We start from the raw sequence: 19,019 nt of genomic DNA on the forward strand, positions 1-19,019 counted from the left end.
TTTTAAAATACAAGTGTTTTGAATTTTGATGAGTTCCAATTGATGAAGTGTTTTACTTTATGAACCATGCTTTGATGCCATATCTAAAAGGTTTTGCCTAACTTAAGGTCTTAAAATTTTTATCCTAAGTATTCTTCTAAAATTTGTGTTGTTTTTGCTCTTAGATTTAAGTCTATGATCTGCTTTGAGTTAGGTATTGTGTATGGTGTGAAGTAAGGGTCTAAGTTCATTTTTTACAAATGAAGATCTAAGCACAGCACCATTTTTGAAGCTATCCTTTCCCCCAAAGAATTGTGTTGGTACCTTTGTCAAAAATCAATTGATGAAAAATGTAAGTTTTTTCTAGACTCTCACTTCTGTTCCATTATTCTATATGTCTATCCTCACACTGTCTTAATAACTGTAGCTTTGTAGTAAGTTTTGAAATTGGAAGATGAAAGTCCTGCAACTTTGTTCTTTTTCAGAATTGTTTTGGTTGTTCTAGGTATTTTGAATTTCCATAGAACTTCTTACCTTTCAAAACTCATGCCTTGTAGTGACTTATTGTAACTCCACTTTAAAAGCTCGTAGTATTCATCTTATTTTTATTTTCCATTCCCTTCCCCTATGTTCATCTGTTTTGTTTTTTTCTTAATAATAAATTTATTTTTTATTGGTGTTCAATTTGCCAACATACAGAATAACACCCAGTGCTCATTCCATCAAGGACATGTGTGTTTTTAGTTTCAGAGGTAGAATTCAGTGATTCATCAGTTGCATACAACACCCAATGCTCATTACATCAAGTGCCTTCCTTAATGCCCACCACCCAGTTATCCCACTCCCCTATCCACCTCCCCTCCAGCAACAGTCTGTTTGTTCCCTAGAGTTAAGAGTCTGTTATGGTTTGCCTCCATCAACAGAAGAATGGATTTAAAAAATGTGATACACACTCACACACACACACACACACACGGGAGTATTACTCAGCCATCAAAAAGAATGAAATCTTGCCATTTGTGTCAATGTGGATGGAACTAGAGTGTATTATGCTGAGCAAAATAAGTCAGTCAAAGAGACAAATACCATATGATTTTCACTCATATGTGGAATTTAAGAAACAAAACAGATGAACAAGGGGGAGTATCCTCTGATGGAAGAAAGTAAGTGAGTGAGTGAGTGAGTGAGTGAGTGAAGAACTTTGGGAAGTAACCTGAGTTCCATGGTCATACTTCTAAATGGCCTTGCTAACTACCAAAAGGAAGCTGTGCAGTGGAAGAATATTTCTCATTATACAGTACATGGAATAATAGTAACTATAAAATCTCACAGTTGTATTACTTTTTTTTAATTTATTTTTTATTGGTGTTCAATTTACTAACATACAGAATAACCCCCAGTGCCCGTCACCCATTCACTCCCACCCCCCGCCCTCCTCCCCTTCTACCACCCCTAGTTCATTTCCCAGAGTTAGCAGTCTTTACGTTCTGTCTCCCTTTCTGATATTTCCCACACATTTCTTCTCCCTTCCCTTATATTCCCTTTCACTATTATTTATATTCCCCAAATGAATGAGAACATATAATGTTTGTCCTTCTCCAACTGACTTACTTCACTCAGCATAATACCCTCCAGTTCCATCCACGTTGAAGCAAATGGTGGGTATTTGTCATTTCTAATAGCTGAGTAATATTCCATTGTATACATAAACCACATCTTCTTTATCCATTCATCTTTCGTTGGACACCGAGGCTCCTTCCACAGTTTGGCTATCGTGGCCATTGCTGCTATAAACATCGGGGTGCAGGTGTCCCAGCGTTTCATTGCATTTGTATCCTGGGGAAAATCCCCAACAGTGCAATTGCTGGGTCGTAGGGCAGGTCTATTTTTAACTGTTTGAGGAACCTCCACACAGTTTTCCAGAGTGGCTGCACCAGTTCACATTCCCACCAACAGTGTAAGAGGGTTCCCTTTTCTCCGCATCCTCTCCAACATTTGTGGTTTCCTGCCTTGTTAATTTTCCCCATTCTCACTGGTGTGAGGTGGTATCTCATTGTGGTTTTGATTTGTATTTCCCTGATGGCAAGTGATGCAGAGCATTTTCTCATATGCATGTTGGCCATGTCTATATCTTCCTCTGTGAGATTTCTGTTCATGTCTTTTGCCCATTTCATGATTGGATTGTTTGTTTCTTTGGTGTTGAGTTTAATAAGTTCTTTATAGATCTTGGAAACTAGCCCTTTATCTGATATGTCATTTGCAAATATCTTCTCCCATTCTGTAGGTTGTCTTTGAGTTTTGTTGACTGTATCCTTTGCTGTGCAAAAGCTTCTTATCTCGATGAAGTCCCAATAGTTCATTTTTGCTTTTGTTTCTTTTGCCTTCGTGGATGTATCTTGCAAGAAGTTACTACGGCCGAATTCAAAAAGGGTGTTGCCTGTGTTCTTCTCTAGGATTTTGATGGAATCTTGTCTCACATTTAGATCTTTCATCCATTTTGAGTTTATCTTGGTGTATGGTGAAAGAGAGTGGTCTAGTTTCATTCTTCTGCATGTGGATGTCCAATTTTCCCAGCACCATTTATTGAAGAGACTGTCTTTCTTCCAATGGATAGTCTTTCCTCCTTTATCGAATATTAGTTGCCCATAAAGTTCAGGGTCCACTTCTGGATTCTCTATTCTGTTCCACTGATCTATGTGTCTGTTTTTGTGCCAGTACCACACTGTCTTGATGACCACAGCTTTGTAGTACAACCTGAAATCTGGCATTGTGATGCCCCCAGATATGCTTTTCTTTTTTAAAATTCCCCTGGCTATTCGGGGTCTTTTCTGATTCCACACAAATCTTAAAATAATTTGTTCTAACTCTCTGAAGAAAGTCCATGGTATTTTGATAGGGATTGCATTAAACGTGTATATTGCCCTGGGTAACATTGACATTTTCACAATATTAATTCTGCCAATCCATGAGCATGGAATATTTTTCCATCTCTTTGTGTCTTCCTCAATTTCTTTCAGAAGTGTTCTATAGTTTTGAGGGTATAGATCCTTTACATCTTTGGTTAGGTTTATTCCTAGGTATCTTATGCTTTTGGGTGCAATTGTAAATGGGATTGACTCCTTAATTTCTCTTTCTTCAGTCTCATTGTTAGCGTATAGAAATGCCACTGACTTCTGGGCATTGATTTTGTATCCTGCCACGCTACCGAATTGCTGTATGAGTTCTAGCAATCTTGGGGTGGAGACTTTTGGGTTTTCTATGTAGAGTATCATGTCATCGGCGAAGAGGGAGAGTTTGACTTCTTCTTTGCCAATTTGAATGCCTTTAATGTCTTTTTGTTGTCTGATTGCTGAGGCTAGGACTTGCAGTACTATGTTGAACAGCAGTGGTGAGAGTGGACATCCCTGTCTTGTTCCTGATCTTAGGGGAAAGGCTCCTAGTGCTTCCCCATTGAGAATGATATTTGCTGTGGGCTTTTCATAGATGGCTTTTAAGATGTTGAGGAATGTTCCCTCTATCCCTACACTCTGAAGAGTTTTGATCAGGAATGGATGCTGTATTTTGTCAAATGCTTTCTCTGCATCCAATGAGAGGATCATATGGTTCTTGGTTTTTCTCTTGCTGATATGATGAATCACATTGATTGTTTTACGGGTGTTGAACCAGCCTTGTGTCCCAGGGATAAATCCTACTTGGTCATGGTGAATAATTTTCTGAATGTACTGTTGGATCCTATTGGCCAGTGTCTTGTTGAGAATTTTTGCATCCATGTTCATCAGGGATATTGGTCTGTAATTCTCCTTTTTGGTGGGGTCTTTGTCTGGTTTTGGAATTAAGGTGATGCTGGCCTCATAGAACGAATTTGGAAGTACTCCATCTCTTTCTATCTTTCCAAACAGCTTTAGGAGAATAGGTATGGTTTCTTCTTTAAACGTTTGATAAAATTCCCCTGGGAAGCCATCTGGCCCTGGACTCTTGTGTCTTGGGAGGTTTTTGATGACTGCTTCAATTTCCTCCCTGGTTATTGGCCTGTTCAGGTTTTCTATTTCTTCCTGTCCCAGTTTTGGTAGTTTGTGGCTTTCCAGGAATGCGCCCATTTCTTCTAGATTGCCTAATTTATTGGCGTATAGCTGTTCATAATATGTTTTTAAAATCGTTTGTATTTCCTTTGTATTGGTAGTCATCTCTCCTTTCTCATTCATGATTTTATTAATTTGAGTCTTCTCTCTCTTCTTTTTAATAAGGCTGGCTAATGGTTTATCTATCTTATTAATTCTTTCAAAGAACCAACTCCTGGTTCTGTTGATCTGTTCCACAGTTCTTCTGGTCTCGATTTCGTTGAGTCTGCTCGAATCTTTATTAACTCCCTTCTTCTCTTGGGTGTAGGATCTATTTGCTGTTTTTTCTCTAGCTCCTTTATGTGTAAGGTTAGCTTTTGTATTTGAGTTCTTTCCAGTTTTTGAATGGATGCTTGTATTGCGATCTATTTCCCCCTTAGGACTGTTTTTCCTGCGTCCCAAAGATTTTGAACGGTTGTATCTTCATTCTCATTAGTTTCCATGAATCTTTTTAATTCTTCCTTAATTTCCTGGTTGACCCTTTCATCTTCTAGCAGGATGGTCCTTAACCTCCACTTGTTTTAGGTCCTTCCAAACTTCTTGTTGTGATTTAGTTCTAATTTCAAGGCATTATGGTCTGAGAATATGCAGGGGACAATCCCAATCTTTTGGTATCGGTTCAGACCCGATTTGTGACCCAATATGTGGTCCATTTTGGAGAAAGTTCCATGTGCACTTGAGAAGAATGTGTATTCAGTTGAGTTTGGATGTAAAGTTCTGTAGATATCTGTGAAATCCATCTGGTCCAGTGTATCATTTAAAGCTCTCGTTTTTTGGAGATGTTGTGCTTAGAAGACCTATCGAGTATAGAAAGAGCTAGATTGAAGTCACCAAGTATAAGTGTATTATTATCTAAGTATTTCTTCACTTTGGTTAATAATTGATTGATATATTTGGCAGCTCCCACATTCGGAGCATATATATTGAGGATTGTTAAGTCCTCTTGTTGAATAGATCCTTTAAGTATGATATAGTGTCCCTCTTCATCTCTCACTACAGTCTTTGGGGTAAATTTTAGTTTATCTGATATAAGGATGGCTACCCCTGCTTTCTTTTGAGGACCATTCGAATGGTAAATGGTTCTCCAACCTTTTATTTTCAGGCTGTAGGTGTCCTTCTGTCTAAAATGAGTCTCTTGTAGACAGCAAATAGATGGGTCCTGCTTTTTTATCCAGTCTGAAACCCTGTGCCTTTTGATGGGGTCATTAAGCCCGTTCACATTCAGAGTTACTATTGAGAGATATGAGTTTAGTGTCATCATGATATCTATTCAGTCCTTGTTTTTGTGGACTGTTCCACTGAACTTCTTCTTAAAGGGGAATTTTAAGAGTCCCCCTTAAAATTTCTTGCAGAGCTGGTTTGGAGGTCACATATTCTTTCAGTTGCTGCCTGTCTTGGAAGCTCTTTATCTCTCCTTCCATTTTGAATGAGAGCCTTGCTGGATAAAGTATTCTTGGTTGCATGTTCTTCTCATTTAGGACCCTGAATATATCCTGCCAGCCCTTTCTGGCCTGCCAGGTCTCTGTGGAGAGGTCTGCTGTTACCCTAATACTCCTCCCCATAAAAGTCAGGGATTTCTTGTCTCTTGCTGCTTTAAGGATCTTCTCTTTATCTTTGGAATTTGCAAGCTTCACTATTAAATGTCGAGGTGTTGAACGGTTTTTATTGATTTGAGGGGGGGATCTCTCTATTTCCTGGATCTGAATGCCTGTTTCCCTTCCCAGATTAGGAAAGTTTTCAGCTAGAATTTGTTCAAATACATATTCTGGCCCTCTGTCCCTTTCGGCGCCCTCGGGAACCCCAATTAAACGTAGGTTTTTCTTCCTCAGGCTGTCGTTTATTTCCCTTAATCTATCTTCATGGTCTTTTAATTGTTTGTCTCTTTTTTCCTCAGTTTCCCTCTTTGCTATCAACTTGTCTTCTATGTCACTCACTCGTTCTTCCACCTCGTTAACCCTCATCGTTAGGACTTCTAGTTTGGATTGCATCTCATTCAATTGATTTTTAATTTCTGCCTGATTAGCTCTAAATTCTGCAGTCATGAAGTCTCTTGAGTCCTTTATACTTTTTTCTAGAGCCACCAGTAGCTGTATAATAGTGCTTCTGAATTGGCTTTCTGACATTGAATTGTAATCCAGATTTTGTAACTCTGTGGGAGAGAGGACTGTTTCTGATTCTTTTTTTTTTTGAGGTGAGGTTTTCCTTCTAGTCATTTTGCTCAGTGCAGAGTGGCCAAAAGCAAGTTGTATTGGGAAAAAGAGAAAAAGAGAGGAGAGAAAGAAGGAAAGAAAAGAGAAAGAGAAAAAAAAGGGAAGAAAAAAAACGAAAAAAAAAAGGAAGAAAAAGAGAAAGAAAAAGAAAGGAGGAAAAAAAGGGGGTGGGGGAAGGAAACAAATCAAAAAGCAAAACAAAACAAAAAAAGAACCACGGGGGAGTATCTTCTGATTCTGTGTACTTTAAGTCCCTTGGCTTCTCCTGGAAGTTGTCAGTCTAGCTGGTGTTCTGGGGGAGGGGCCTGTTGTGCTGATTTTCAGGTGTTAGCAGTTGGGGGAGCTGCTGTGCCCCTGCCTGGTGCAGGGCTCAGTGGGGGTTGTTTACCCCGTGAGGCCGCAGGAGGAACAGCCCCAGTGGCGGGGCAGCTCTGGAAACCTGGATTCAGCTCCGGCAGGAACTCCGTCTGCAGGGCCTGGAGGCTCCGGGCGGGGCCGCTGATCTGCTCAGCTGGGGCAGGAGCGTCCTCGCTGTCCTGGGCCCTCCCGGCCTCTGTCTGTCCCGGGGGAAGCCGGATCCTGGGCTGTGTCCCGGTGCCCTGTGCTCCGGGGCCTGCGCTGTTGGATTCGCGCTCCCGGGCCGCGCAGCCCCCTCCGCGGAGCCGCCACCCGAGCCCTCCCGAGCTGCTCCTGGAACCGCGCAGCCCCCTCCGCACGGAGCCTCTTTCTCTGCCTGAGCCCCTCCGAGCTGCTCCCGCCCCGCAGCCCCCTCCGCGGAGCCGCCGCCCGAGCCCCTCCGAGCTGCTCCCGGTCCCGCCGGGTCCCGCCGAGCCCGCTGCAGCCCTTAGGGAGCTCGGCGCACTCTCCCGGGGCGCAGGTGTCTGTTAGTGTCCCAGGGAACCCGAGGGCATCCTCGCCCTCCTGGGTCCTGCTCCACCTCCCTGCGAGACCCTTTGCGCCCGGGAAGGTCGGTGCAGCTCCTGCTTCTCCGGGACGGGGCTCTCCTGTCCTGGGGACACTCGCCCCGGCCTCAGCCCGGCTCCTCGCGGGGCCCCTCCCCCTTGGAGGCCTTTGTTTCTTTATTTCTTTTTCCCCGTCTTCCTACCTTGATAGATACGCGAACTCTTCTCACTGTAGCATTCCAGGTGTTCTCTCTTTAAATCTCAGGCCGAATTGATAGATTTTCAGGATAATTTGAAGGTTTTCTAGGTAATTTGGTGGGGACAGGTGATTTGGAGACCCTACTCTTCCGCCATCTTGCTCCTCCCCCCTGTATTACTTTTTATTAGGCATCAAAATCAAAATCAGGTGTAAAAACTCAGGGTCTAAAATGCTGTAGAAGAATAACACAAGAATGATTATGTACTATACTTATTAAAATATACATACATCTGATTTTTTCCAGTAAAATGTATTAAAATAATAATTTTAAAAAGCTCATAGTAAACTCTACCCAACCTTTTTTTAAATTTTTTATTTATTTATTAATGAGAGACACAGAGACACAGGCAGAGGGAGAAGCAGGCTCCATGCAGGGGGCCCGACATGGGACTCAATCCCAGGTCTCCAGGATCACACCCTGGGCTGAAGGCAGGGTGAAACCGCTGAGCCACCAGGGCTGCCCTCTATCCAACCTTTATAGTGATTGTAAGCCCCCTGCCTATTTTTATCAGAGATTCTACATTTAGTAAAACTGTCCTTCCCACCTCCCCCCTCCCAAGTCTCCTGATATCCTTTGCCTGTCCCATATTCTCTCCACTGGCTCCTCCTCTACAATCTGCCTAGTAGGCTTAGTTCTATTCTATGGCATTGGTTTGATATATAGGTCTTGGAAAATTCCTCCACTTTGCCAGAAAAGTTACACTTCAAGTGTATTGCCATATAAGAGTCATATGTTTCAAATGAAATTGATCCCAAGCAGATGAAACTTTGTGCTCCTGGAATGGAACTTGCCAGACTAGCTGGTGTGTATAAACCAGTTATTCTCATACTTTTTTGTGAGTATTGCTTTCTGAATATAGCTTACGTCTTCTAATTCTGAGTTAATATCAGCATCAAGGAAAAGCAGCAAATTGAGGTGATGATGAGGCTTCCAGAGGGCCCACGAACCCTTTCAGCAGATGTTTGCATAGGGATGCCAGTTATATTATCCTGGTATCCCCTCTTGTGTCTCGCTACCATTGTGACATGACTATTCTCTATAAGAAGGTACTTGAAGATGGTACTGGCACAAATATAGACACACAGATCAATGGAACAGACTAGAGAGCCCAGAAATAAACCCATGATTAAATGGTCTATTACTCTACAACAAAGGAGGCATGAATATGCAATAGGAAAAGTCCCAACAAATGATGTTGGGAAAATTGGACAGCTATATGCACAAGTATGAAACTGGACCACTTTCTTATACCATACATAAAAATAAACTCAAAGCAGATTAATGACCTAAGTGTGAGACCTGAAACCATAAATATCCTAGAAGAGAGCACAGGTAATAATTTCTCTGACATAGGCTGTAGCAACATTTTTCTAGATATGTCTCCTTTGGCAAGGGAAACAAAAGCAAAAATAAACTATTGGGACTACATCAAAATAAAAAGCTTTTACTCAATAAAGGAAATAATCAGCAAAACAAAAAGACAACCTATTCAATGGGAGAAGATATTTGTAAATGATATATCCAATAAAGGGTTAGTATCCAGAGAGGGGGCAAAATGGCGGAGGAGTAGGATCCCCATGTCACCTGTCCCCACCAACTTACTAGATAACTTTAAAATCATCTTGAAAACCTACAAATTCGGTCTGAGAGTTAAAGAGAGAACAGCTGGAATGCTACAGTGAGAAGAGTTTGTGGTTCTATCAAGGTGGGAAGACGGGAAAAAAAATAAAGAAATAAAAAAGCATCCAAGGGGTAGCCCCCCACCCCCGTGAGGAGCCAGGCTAAGGCAGCGCTGCGAGTGCCCCCAGAAGAAGAAAGCCCCGTCCTGTAGGAAGTCCTGTAGGAACTTCACCAATCTTCCCAGAGGGAAAGGCGCTCGCAGGGAGCTCAGGCAGGATCCCAGGAGGGGCAGGGATGCCCTCAGGCTCCCAGGGGCACTAACAGAGGAACTGCACACCTGGGGAGAGCTCAGCCCAGGTGTCTGGCCTGGATCACGCGCCCAGCAGGGCCCTGGGAGCAGCTCCGGCGGCCGCTTAGGCGGCGGCTCCAAGCGGAGGGGGCTGTGAGGCCCCGGAAGCGCGATTCCAGCGGTGCATGCCCCGGAGCCATGGGTGCTGGGGGATACAGCCCAAAATCCGGCACACCCCCCGGGAAAGGCAGAGGCCAGGAGAAGACAGGACAGCAAGGATGCTCCTGCCGCAGGGCACCTCCAGGCTGTGCAGATTGGCGACCCCTGCCCACAGACCATCCAGGCCCCTGCAGACTGGGAGCTGCAGTAGTTACTGCAGGAGCTGACTCCAGAGGTGGAGAGCTTGCCACCACCACTGTTGTTCCTCCTCCTGGTGTCACCTTGAACCTGGGACTGAGCAGGGGCCTCACAGAATAAACAGCTCACACTGAGCCGTGCACCGAGCAGGGGGCTGGGCAGCTCCCCCAGGTGCACACACCTGAGAATCAGCACAGAAGGACCCTCCCCCAGAAGACCAGCTAGAAAGACAGCGGAAAAGCAAGTTATTGACCAAGCAGCGCTGGAAAGTTCCAGGGGAAGTCGAGGGATTTACAGTATATAGAATCAGAGGATATTCCCCCTTGTTTTTTGTTTTCTGTTTGCCCCCCCCCTTTTTTTTCTCTCTCTTTTTTTCTCCTTTTCCAGTACAACTTATTTTGGCCACTCTGCACTGAGCAAAATGACTAGAAGGAAAAACTCACCACAATAAAAGAATCAGAAACACTACTCTCTCCCAGTGTTACAAAATTTGGATTACAATTCAATGTCAGAAATCCAATTCAGAAGCACAATTAAAAGCTACTGGTGGCTTTAGAAAAAAGCATAAAGGACTCAAGAGACTTCGTGACTGCATAATTTATATCTACTCAGGCCGAAATTAAAAATCAATTAAATGAGATGCAATCCAAACTGGAGGTCCTAATGATGAGGGTTAAGAGGCAGAAGAATGAGTGAGTGACATAAGACAAGTTGATGTCAAGGAAGGAAGATGAAAAAGGGGAAAAACAATTAAAAGATAATGAGGAAAAGGGAAATAAATGACAGCCTCAGAAGGAAAAAATCTACATTTAATTGGGGTTCCAGAGGGCACCTAAAGGGACAGAGGTCCAGAAAGTGTATTTGAACAAATCATAGCTGAGAACTTCCATGATTTGTGGAGAGAAACAGGCATTCCGATCCAGAAGATAGAGAAATCCCCCACTAAAATCAATAAAAACTGTTTAACACCTTGACATTTAATCGTGAAACTTGCAAATTTCAAAGATAAAGAGAAGATCCTTAAAGCAGCAAGAGACAAGAATTTCCTAACTTGTATGAGGAGAAATATTAGATAAGGAGAAAACCTCTCCACAGAGATGTGGCAGGCAGGAAAGGGATGGCAAGATATATTCAAGGTAATTAAATGAGAAGAACATGCACCCAAGAATAATTTATCCAGCAAGGCTCTCATTCAGAATAGCAGGAGAGATAAAGAGCTTCCAAGATAGGTAGAAACTAAAAGAATATGTGATCACCAAACCAGCTCTGCAAGAAATTTTAAGGGGGACTCCGTAAAAGAAGGAGGAAGTCCAAGGAAACAATCCATAAAAACAGGGACTGAATGGATATTATGAGAAAACTAACTTCATATCTTTCAATAGTAACTCTGAACATGAATGGGCTTAATGATCCCATCAAAAGACGCAGGGTTTCAGACTGGATAAAAAAGCAAGACCCATCTATTTGCTGTCTACAAGAGACTCATTTTAGACATAAGGACACCTACAGCCTGAAAATGAAAGATTGGAGAACCATTTACCATTCGAATGGTCCTCAAAAGAAAGCAGGGGTAGCCACCCTTATATCAGATAAATTAAAGTTTATCCCAAAGACTGTAGTAAGATGAAGAGGGACACTATATCATACTGAAAGGATCTATCCAACAAGAGGACATAACAATCATGAATATTTATGCCCTGAATGTGGGAGCTGCCAAGTATATCAATCAATTAATAACCAAAGTAAAGACATACTTCGATAATAATACACTTATACTTGGTGACTTGAATACAGTGCTTTCTATAATCTACAGATCTTCTAAGCACAACATCTCCAAAGAAATAAGAGATTTAAATTATACACTGGACCAGATGGATTTCACAGATATCTACAGAACTTTACATCCAAACTCAACTGAATACACATTCTTCTCAAGTGCACATGGAACTTTCTCCAAAATGGACCACATATTGGGTCACAAATCAGGTCTGAACCGATACCAAAAGATTGGGATTGTCCCCTGCATATGTTCAGACCATAATGCTTTGAAACTAGAACTCAATCACAAGAAGAAATTTGGAAGGATTTCAAACACGTGGAGATTAAGGACCATTCTGCTGGAAGAAGAAAGTGTCAACCAGGAAGTTAGAGAAGAATTAAAAAGATTCATGGAAACTAATGAGAATGAAGATACAACCGTTCGACATCTTTGGAATACAGCAAAAGCAGTCCTGAGGTTGAAATACATCGCAATACAAGCATCCGTTGAAAAACTGGAAAGAACTCAAATACAAAAGCTAACCTTACACCCAAAGGAGCTGGAGAAGAAGCAGCAAATAGATCCTACACCCAGCAGAAGAAGAGAATTAATAAAGATTCGAGCAGAACTCAATGAAATAGAGACCAGAAGAACTGTGGGACAGATTAACAAAACAAGGAGTTGGTTCTTTAAAAGAATTAATAAGATAGATAAACCACTAGCCAGCCTTATTAAAAAGAAGAGAGAGAAGACTCAAATTAATAAATCATGAATGAGAAAGGACAGATCACCACCAACACCAAGGAAATACAAACAATTTTTAAACTTATTATGAGCATTATTGCCAATAAATTAGGCAATCTAGAAGATATGGACGCATTTCTGGATAACCACAAACTACCAAAACTGGAACCGGAAGAAATAGAAAACCTGAACAGGCCACTAACCAGGAAGGAAATTGAAGCAGTCATCAAAATCTCCCAAGACACAAAAGTCCAGGGTCAGATGGCTTCCCAGGGGAATTCTATCAAAATTTTAAAGAAAAAAAACCATACTTATTTTACTAAAGCTGTTCGGAAAGATAGAAAGAGATGGGGTAATTCCAAACTCATTCTATGAGGCCAGCATCACCTTAATTCCAAAACCAGACAAAGACCCCATCAAAAAGGAAAATTATAGACCAATATCCCTGATGAACACAGATGTAAAAATTCTCAACAAGATAGGATCAACAAGATAGCCAATAGGAACCAACAGTACATTAAGAAGATTATTCACCATGACCAAGTGGGATTTATCCCTGGATATAAGGCTGGTTCAACACTCATAAAGCAATCAATGGGAGAGATCATATCACCAAGAGAAAAAACAAGAACCATATGATCCTCTCAATAGATGCAGAGAAAGCATTTGACCAAATACTGCATCCATTCCTGACCAAAACTTTTCAGAGTGTAGGGATAGAAGGAATATTCCTCAGCATCTTAAAAGCCATCTATGAAAAGCCCACAGCAAATATCATTCTCAATGGGGAAACACTGAGACCCTTCCCCTAAGATCAGGAACAAGACAGGGATGTCCACTCTCACCACTGCTATTCAACGTAGTATTACAAGTCCTAGCCTCAGCAATCAAGCAACAAAAAGAAATAAAAGGCATTCAAATTGCAAAGAAGTCAAACTCTCCCTCTCTGCAGATGATAAGATACTCTACATAGAAAACCCAAAAGACTCCACCCCAAGAATGCTAGAACTCATACATCAGTTTGGCAGTGTGGCAGGATACAAAATCAATGCCCAGAAATCACTGGCATTTCTATACACTAACAATGAGACTGAAGAAAGAGAAATTAAGGAGTCAATCCCATTTACAATTGCACCCAAAAGCATAAGATACCTAGGAATAAACCTAACCAAAGAGGTAAAGGATCTATACCCTAAAAACTATAGAACACTTCTGAAAGAAATTGAGGAAGACACAAAGAGATGGAAAAATATTCCATGCTCATGGATTGGAAGAATTAATATTGTGAAAATGTCTGTGTTACCCAGGGCAATTTACAGGTTTAATGCAATCCCTATCAAAATACCACGGACTTTTTTCAGAGAGTTGGAACAAATCATCTTAAGATTTGTGTGGAATCAGAAAAGACCCCGAATAGCCAGGGGAATTTTAACATTTTTAAAAATTTTTTTATTTATTTATGATAGTCACAGAGAGAGAGAGAGAGAGAGACAGAGACACAGGCAGAGGGAGATGCAGGCTCCATGCACCGGGAGCCCTACGTGGGACTCGATACCGGGTCTCCAGGACCACGCCCTGGTCCAAAGGCAGGCACTAAACCGCTGCGCCACCCAGGGATCCCCTAGCCAGGCGAATTTTAAAAAAGAAAACCATATCTGGGGGCATCACAATGCCAGATTTCAGGTTGTACTACAAAGCTGTGGTCATCAAGACGGTGTGGTACTGGTACTAAAACAGACACATAGATCAATGGAACAGAATAGAGAACCCAAAAGTGGACCCTCAACTTTATGGTCAACTAATATTCGACAAAGCAGGAAAGACTATCCACTGGAAAAAGGGCAGTCTCTTCACTAAATGCTTTTGGGAAAATTGGACAGCCACATGCAGAAGAATGACACTAGACCATTCTTTTACACCATACACAAAGATAAACTCAAAATGGATGAAAGATCTAAATGTGAGACAAGATTCCATCAAAATCCTAGAGGAGAACACAGGCAACACCCTTTTTGAACTTGGCCACAGCAACTTCTTGTGAGATACATCCATCAAGGCAAGAGAAACAAAAGCAAAAATGAATTATTTGGACTAGATCAGGATAAGAAGCTTCTGCACAGCCAAAGAAACAGTCAACAAAACTAAAAGACAACCTACAGAATGGGAGAAGATATTTGCAAATGACCTATCAGATAAAGTATCTGATACTTTAGTTCTTACTATCCAAGATCTATAAAGAACTTATTAAACTCAACACCAAAGAAACAAACAATCCAATCATGAAATGGGCAAAAGACATGAACAGAAATTTCACAGAGGAAGACATAGTCATGGCCAAAAAGCAGATGAGAAAATGTTCCGCATCACTGGCCATCAGGGAAATCCAAATCAAAACCACAATGAGATACCACCTCACACCAGTGAGAATGGTGAACATTAACAAGACAGGAAAGAACAGATGTTGGAGAGGATGTGGAGACAGGGGAACCCTCTTACACTGTTGGTGGGAATGTGAACTGGTGCAGCCACTCTGGAAAACTGTGTGGAGATTCCTCACAGTGTTAAAAATAGATCTGCCCCACTACCCAGCATTTGCACTGCTGGGAATTTACCTCAAAGATACAGATGCAGTGAAACACCAGGACACCTGCACCCAATGTTTATAGCAGCAATGTCCACAATAGCCAAACTGTGGAAGGAGCCTCGGTGTCCATTGAAAGATGAATGGATAAAGAAAATGTGGTCTATGTATACAATGGAATATTACTCAGCCATTAGAAAGGACAAATACCCACCATTTGCTTCAACGCGGAGGGACCTGGAGGATATTATGCTGAGTGAAATAAGTCAATCAAAAAAGGACAAACATTTTATGGTCTCATTCATTTGGGGAATATAAAAATTAGTGAAAGGGAATAAAGGAAAAGGAGAGAAAATGTGTGAAAGTATCAGTGAGGGTGACAAAACTTTTGAGACACCTAACTCTGGGAAGTGAACAAGGGGTAGTGGAAGGGGAGGTGGGCAGGGGGTTGGGGTGACTGGGTGATGGGCCCTGAGAGGGGCATTTGGTGGGATGAGCACTGGGTGTTATGCAATATGTTGGCAATTTGAACTCCAATAAACACTTTTTTTTAAAAAGTGTTATGAATTGATCAGCCTGGATGTACTTATAGGATAATAGTTAATAAAAGTATTCATTTTTGTCTGTAAAAAAGGGTTACTATCCGAATTATATAAAGAATTTATGCAGCTCAACACCAGAAAAATAAATAATCTAATTTAAATGGTCAGAAGATGTGAAGAGACATTTATTCAAAGATGACATACAGATGGCCAACAGATACATGAAAAGATGTTCAATATCATTAATCATCAGGGAAATGTAAATCAAAATGTCAATGAGCTACTGCCTCACACTTAGGAGAATAGCTACAATCAAAAACCCAAGAAACAAGTGTTGGCAAGGATATGAAGAAAGGGGAACCCTCTTTTACTGTTAGGAAAGCAAATTGATGCAACCACTGTGAAAAACAATATGGAGTTTCCTCAAAAAATTAAAAATAGAATCACCATATAATCTAGCAATTTCATTCTGCCTATTTACTCAAAGAAAATGAGAACACTAATTTGAAAAGATATGTGTACCCCTATGTTTAATGCAGCATTATTTATAATAGCCAAGATATGGAAGCAACCCAAGTGTCCATCTATAGATGAATGGATAATGGTATTCCATATATACAATGACATATTACTCAGCCATGAAAGATAATGAAATCTTGCCTTTGCAACAACATGGTTGGATCCAGAGATTATAATACTAATCTTATATATAAGATTATAATACTAAGCCAATCGGGGAAAGGCAAATACCATATGATTTCGCTCATATGTGGAATTTAAGAAACAAAACAAATGAACAAAGAAAAAATAGACAAACCAAAAAACAGACTCTTAAGTATAGAGAACAAATTAATGGTTACCAGAGGGGAGGTGGTTGAGTGATGGATATAATAGGTGATAGGGATTAAAGAGTACACTTGAAAAAAAAAGAAAAAAAAAGAAAAAAAAGAGTACACCTGTCACAATGAGCACTGAGTAATGTATAGAATTGTTAAATCTCTATATTGTATACCTGAAACTAATATAACACTGCATGTTAACTATACTAGAATTTTTTTTTGAAGTTCGACTTGCCAACATATAGTATAACACCCAGTGCTCATCCCATCAAGTGCCTTCCTTAGTGCCCATCACCCAGTTACCCCATCCTCCATCTCCCCTTCCACTACCCTTTGTTCATTTTCCAGGGTTAGGAGTCTCATGTTTTGTCACACACACCCCTAATTTTTCCCACTCATTTTCCTTCCTTTCTCTTATAATCCCTTTCACTATTTCTTATACTGGAATTTTAAAAAACCCTTTTTTAAAAAGGAAGGCACTTGAGGTATAAAATGGTGTCTCCTCTTGCTTTTCTTCATTCATTTATCTTTGTATTATTCACCCTCTGACTACCTTTCTCTACTCTTATCTCCCTATAGTAGCCGCCTTAAGAACAAGATGTGGTATGGCCTTCTTGGAAGCAAGGAACTTTTCCAGCGCTCTTATAGGAAACTGGAAGAACGAGTACACCTGGAGGTGAGTGGAAAAGGGGGCAATACTTCCTGGGTGTGGAGAAAGAAAATCTCATTACTTTGGGAATCAACTTTCAGCATATCTTTGGTTCTTCCCAAGCTTTAACTCTGATTTTCCCTCACCACTTATGGGAGAAAGGCATAAAGATAGATTTTCATTTTATGGATAAGAAAACGGTAGCATGAAGAGAAGACAGAGTCCTTTCCCCATCTCTGTAAGTGTCCCTTCACATTGGTATCTGAAGGGCTAACCAATGAGAACTACTCTTTTCTTTCAGTGTGATGGAGAAGCCATCTCCTTGCCAAACCTTCAAGGCATTGTAGTGCTCAACATTACCAGCTATGCTGGAGGTGTCAACTTTTGGGGAAGTAATACAGCAACCACAGTGAGTATGGAACAAGGAACAGGGAAGGAAAAAGGCTTGACCCCTCAAGGTCTCTCTGAAAGGGTAGCTGGACTGAATGGTGTAGGAAGTAGACAACGGGGGGAATAGGAGAAAGACTGAGAACCTTTATTAGCTCAGCTATGTGATCAGAGTCTTTTAGGGAAATTGCCATTCCAGAGCACAAGAATCAACCAAAGGCCTTAATATCAGATCAAATCTTAGGTGCTGCCTGGACTTTGAATTTTCTACTTGTCAGACCTGAAAAATCCTTAAAAGGTTTTTCATTTCTCCAAGGAGCTCTGTCAATAAAACCTTCTGGGAAATTGGCCATCACCTCTTTCCTCTGAGCTCACCCAAGAAGGTCATGAGGCCAATGGGACTGGCCTTGGGAATTTATGATGCTAGATTGGACAGGAAGGAACCAGCTAACAGTTGAGATCTCAAAAGGGGCAGAGAATTGTGATCTCAGTGCCCTTTTCCCAGAGTGGCTTCCTTATTTCATCTTTTCCCTTTTAATATGTAGTTTTTCCACTCTTCATGAACTAGAAAAATTTTCACCAGGAGCCTTCAAAGCATAAGTTATTGTGATAGACAGGGAATGGTTTCTCAAGGGTGGGATATGTGACACAGTTTTTCCTCCTCAGGAATATGAGGCTCCTGCAATAGATGATGGGAAGCTGGAGGTAGTGGCTATCTTTGGTTCTGCACAAATGGCAATGTCCCGTATCATTAACCTGCATCATCATCGTATTGCCCAGGTAGGCAAGGGTCAGATGGGCACCAGTAAAGGCTGGGCTTTGTGGCTACAACCCAGAATGTGGAGTAGTCCCACAAATTAACTAGATGTAAGAGTGCCACGGTAGAGGGAGGCTATCTGGTGGGTGGTAAGGTGCTGGCTAAGGTTGGAGACAGAGGTAGTGGGGACCAAAAGGAGCAAAAAGCCTATAGGAAACAAGTGTTGTCTACTGAGATAATCTGATTCACATCTCTGCCAGTCCTGCTTCAGATACACATTAAGGCCATTATTGTGGGATTATCAGATTGATCTGTAGTAGTTGCCTCACTTTTCTCCCCCACTCTCCCTCCTCTTGTCTGGTAGTGCCGTGAGGTGATGATAACCATTGATGGTGAAGAAGGTATTCCAGTGCAGGTGGATGGGGAGGCCTGGGTTCAGAGGCCCGGCCTTATCAAGATTAGATATAAGAATGCTGCCCAAATGTTGACAAGAGATCGGGTAAGAAAGGAAAGTCTCACCTTCCTCCTACATTGTCTCATCTACAGCTGTCATTTGAGTATTGAATGCATCCAGTCAAGCAGAATTATTCAAAGGGAGGTCTGCATGCCAGTTATATCAGAGTCACCTTGGATGCTTATTAGAAATGCATATCCCTGGGCCTCACACCAGACTCAGTGAATCAGAATGGGGATGGGTAGTTCCTGGGTATTGCATTTGTAAATACGTTCTCTGAGACATTCTGCTATATACTAACATCTGCAAACCACTGTCCAATAGAGTGAGACAAGGAGCTTTCTCCTTTGATTTTAGACAAAGTTGTTCTGCTCCTCCCACTGAACAGAGAGCTAAAGGCCTCAAGTAGCTATGGAGAAATCTCCTTTAACAAGAGATTCTTCATTGAATATGGTCTTTAAGTGCCTCTAAAGTTTAAAATGCTGCATTTACAAATGTCACCCACTTCAGTTAAATCATCTAAAGGTAGAAAGAAGCCATTATTGATCAGATGTTCAGTGCCTGGAGGCTTT

General features: G+C 41.4%; 1 protein-coding gene across 1 annotated transcript in view; it reads left to right on the forward strand.

Annotated features, from left to right (window-relative positions):
- The window catches only part of DGKK (diacylglycerol kinase kappa), a 66,136-nt gene that overhangs the window by 27,479 nt on the left and 19,638 nt on the right, over positions 1-19,019 (forward strand). Inside the window, exons 10-13 of the mRNA XM_077889895.1 lie at positions 16,780-16,876; positions 17,151-17,258; positions 17,903-18,016; positions 18,358-18,492. Of these exons, the coding sequence (XP_077746021.1) occupies positions 16,780-16,876; positions 17,151-17,258; positions 17,903-18,016; positions 18,358-18,492 (454 nt within the window). The remainder of the gene's footprint in view (positions 1-16,779; positions 16,877-17,150; positions 17,259-17,902; positions 18,017-18,357; positions 18,493-19,019) is intronic.

The sequence above is a fragment of the Canis aureus genome, chromosome X (assembly GCF_053574225.1).
Source record: "Canis aureus isolate CA01 chromosome X, VMU_Caureus_v.1.0, whole genome shotgun sequence".
Classification (NCBI taxonomy): domain Eukaryota; kingdom Metazoa; phylum Chordata; class Mammalia; order Carnivora; family Canidae; genus Canis; species Canis aureus.